At 71.4% G+C, this 2460-nt stretch overlaps 1 protein-coding gene across 1 annotated transcript in view; it reads right to left on the bottom strand.

The window, feature by feature from the left end:
- The window catches only part of PAPD7 (PAP associated domain containing 7), an 8528-nt gene extending 6599 nt beyond the window's left edge, over positions 1 to 1929 (bottom strand). Inside the window, exons 1-4 of the mRNA XM_012721738.1 lie at positions 1793 to 1929; positions 1366 to 1412; positions 453 to 573; positions 105 to 320 (exon numbers count right to left, since the gene is read on the bottom strand). Of these exons, the coding sequence (XP_012577192.1) occupies positions 105 to 320; positions 453 to 573; positions 1366 to 1412; positions 1793 to 1882 (474 nt within the window). The 5' untranslated portion in view covers positions 1883 to 1929. The remainder of the gene's footprint in view (positions 1 to 104; positions 321 to 452; positions 574 to 1365; positions 1413 to 1792) is intronic.
- Between the last annotated feature and the right edge of the window lie 531 nt (positions 1930 to 2460).

Genomic DNA, 2460 nt, shown 5'->3' with positions numbered 1-2460 from the left:
CGGCCTCCCCAGGCGGCTCTGGGCACAGCCGGGAGGGGTCCGCCACGCCGACCAGGCCGAGCTGCAGCCGGCTAGGGCCACGCCCGTCGTTACCGACAGGGTACCGCGAGGGCGTGACGGCCGCCCACGAGGCCTGCTCCGTGCGAGGGCCGCAGGGTCCGCACAGCAGGGACCCCCTGGCGCAGGAGAAAGCGCCGGCCGGCCGGCCGCACCTTCATGTAACTCCTGATGAGCTCCGCCGCCCGGACGCCCGTCTCCATGTTGAAGCTGATGTCCACCTTCACCTCCGTCTCCTGGTCCGTGAGCTTGATGATCGGCACCTGCCAAGGCTGGATTTCAGATACGGGCCTCTGCCCGCGCCCGCCCCTCGCGGCGCACCTGCGAGGCGCCGCCCCGAGGAGCCGGGGCGCTGCCGGCCACCTCCCCGGTCCTGGCGCCGGCCCCGCACTCACGGTCGCTTTGTCCAGGACTTTGATGGAGCAGGGCTCGGCCACGTTGTGCTTCCGCAGGGCCTGCTCCAGCAGCTGCAGCGGGGGGCGCTCCCACTTCCCGAAGACCACCAGGTCGATGTCGCTGCCGGGGAGGAGAGTGCGCGTCACCGCAGGCGGGCTCACCCTCCAGGGCACACGCAGCCCGGCCTCGAGGGACGTGGGGAGGCAGCGAGGTCGGCGGCAGGTCCAGCCCCAGGGGGCAGTGTCCACACTCGCCTGCAGCCTGCAGGCACGCCTGCTGCCCCGGGACCCACCGCCTGGCCCCAGCCCGCCCCCATACCCCCTTGCCAAAGCCAGCCCCAGAGTGTTCAGCCTCCTCAGTGCCAGGGCAAACAGAGGGTGAACTGAAAACCAGCTTTCAGCGAAGCAAGACACCGAGGACACTGTGCAGGGCAAGAGTCCTTAGAGACGCAACCGTGCAAAGTGGCCTGGGAACAGCTCTAAACCCCCACTGGCCTTGAAAATGTCTGCTTGAAGCTCTAAGAAAGCAAAAAGAAACCTCAGAGCATGCCTGGGGGCCTCGCCGTCACCGCCAGGCCAGGGAGGGACCCCCAGGCCCAGCAGACCCCTCCTGCCTCCCCACGGCCCTCTCAGCAGCGGCTCTCAGGGGATCCGCCTGGCCTGCTCCCGCGGTCCCACCCCGCACCTCTGGCCTGCACCGCAATCTGCAACTAAATCAACACTGTATGAAGAGGCAGCTCCCGCCGTCCCTGCGGCCAGGGTGCAGGGGGAGGGGCCAGGGAATCGGTCAGGACGCTCACAGAGGCCCCGCATCCACCTCCCCACACGCAGCCACCCGCGCTCCCCTTGGGCTGCCCCGCCCCGCACCCCACAAACATGGCCACCACCCCAGCACCGGCCTGCGCTCGCTCACCTGGTGGGAAGGTAGAGACCTGTGCTGAAGCTGCCAAATATCTGCACCTGGAGAAGGAGAAGGAGCCGCTTAACACGCGACAGCCAGACCCCGCCGCCCTTGCGGGGGAGACGAGCACCCCAGGAGGGCCCAGCCCGCCAGAGGGCAGTGTCTTAAACTCGGGGGGACTGTCGCACTGCACCCACACATGTGCTCAGGGGCTCCGCCACCCTCCAGAAGTGCCGGGCCGGGGCCGACCCCGTAGGTCTCCGCCCACAGCACCGCGTTTGGGGCAGCTGGTCTCTGGGAAGCGCGGGGCGCCCGGCCGGGGGTGCTGGCGGGCCAGGCCGGCTGTGGGGCTCGCCTCTGCCGGGAGGGGCATGCAGGAACAGCCTGGGGTGCTGCGGGGCTGGGCGCGGCGCGGGGTCCCTGACCGGCGGGCACCCACCTCGGCCGCGGGCCACAGGTCCTTGACCACCGTCTCGATGCGCGTCACCACCTCCCTGCGCATGGCCGCCTCCTCGGGGCATGGGGACATGAAGTCGTAGAAGTCGATGATCTCCTCGTGGAGCCTGGCGGGGAGCGCAGGCGTCACCCCGGCCCCGCGGCAGCGCCAGCACCCCTGCGCGCCCCGCCCCGGGGAAGCGGGGCGGCCACCGACCCCGCAGGCGCCTGTAAGGCCGGCCCGAGGGAGCCACCTCGGTGGCTGCATCCAGGAACTGACGCGTCCCAGACAGACCAGGGGCTGCGGCGGCCGGGAGGGGCGGGTCTGTCGCCGGGGGCCGCAGGCCGCCCCGCATGAGCCCACGGGAGGCGCCACCCCTGCCCGCCCAGCACCCCGCCCCACCAAGTCACGGGTGCTGTGTGCACCCCGTGCCTCCTCTAGCAGACACAAACTCCCTAGCTGGGCAAAGAGTCGCCAGGTGGCCAGGCCGGTCAGTGTGCTGAGTGGGGCGCGGGCCCCGACCACCACCGGGCGCAGGCGAGGGCACCAGGGTGGCCAGGCTGCGCGCCAGCCCCGCGCTCCCCATGGCACCGCGTGTCTGGTGCAGCCCAGGGCCCGGGTGCGAGCCCACCTCCTGCCACCTGTGGCCGCAGCGGCCCTCGCCCACCGCG

This window comes from Condylura cristata, unplaced genomic scaffold (assembly GCF_000260355.1).
Source record: "Condylura cristata isolate star-nosed mole 26May11 unplaced genomic scaffold, ConCri1.0 scaffold00007, whole genome shotgun sequence".
In the NCBI taxonomy this organism is placed as follows: Eukaryota; Metazoa; Chordata; class Mammalia; order Eulipotyphla; family Talpidae; genus Condylura; species Condylura cristata.
The sequence above is the reverse complement of the archived record's forward strand: the minus strand, read 5'-3'. Positions and strand labels throughout refer to the sequence as shown.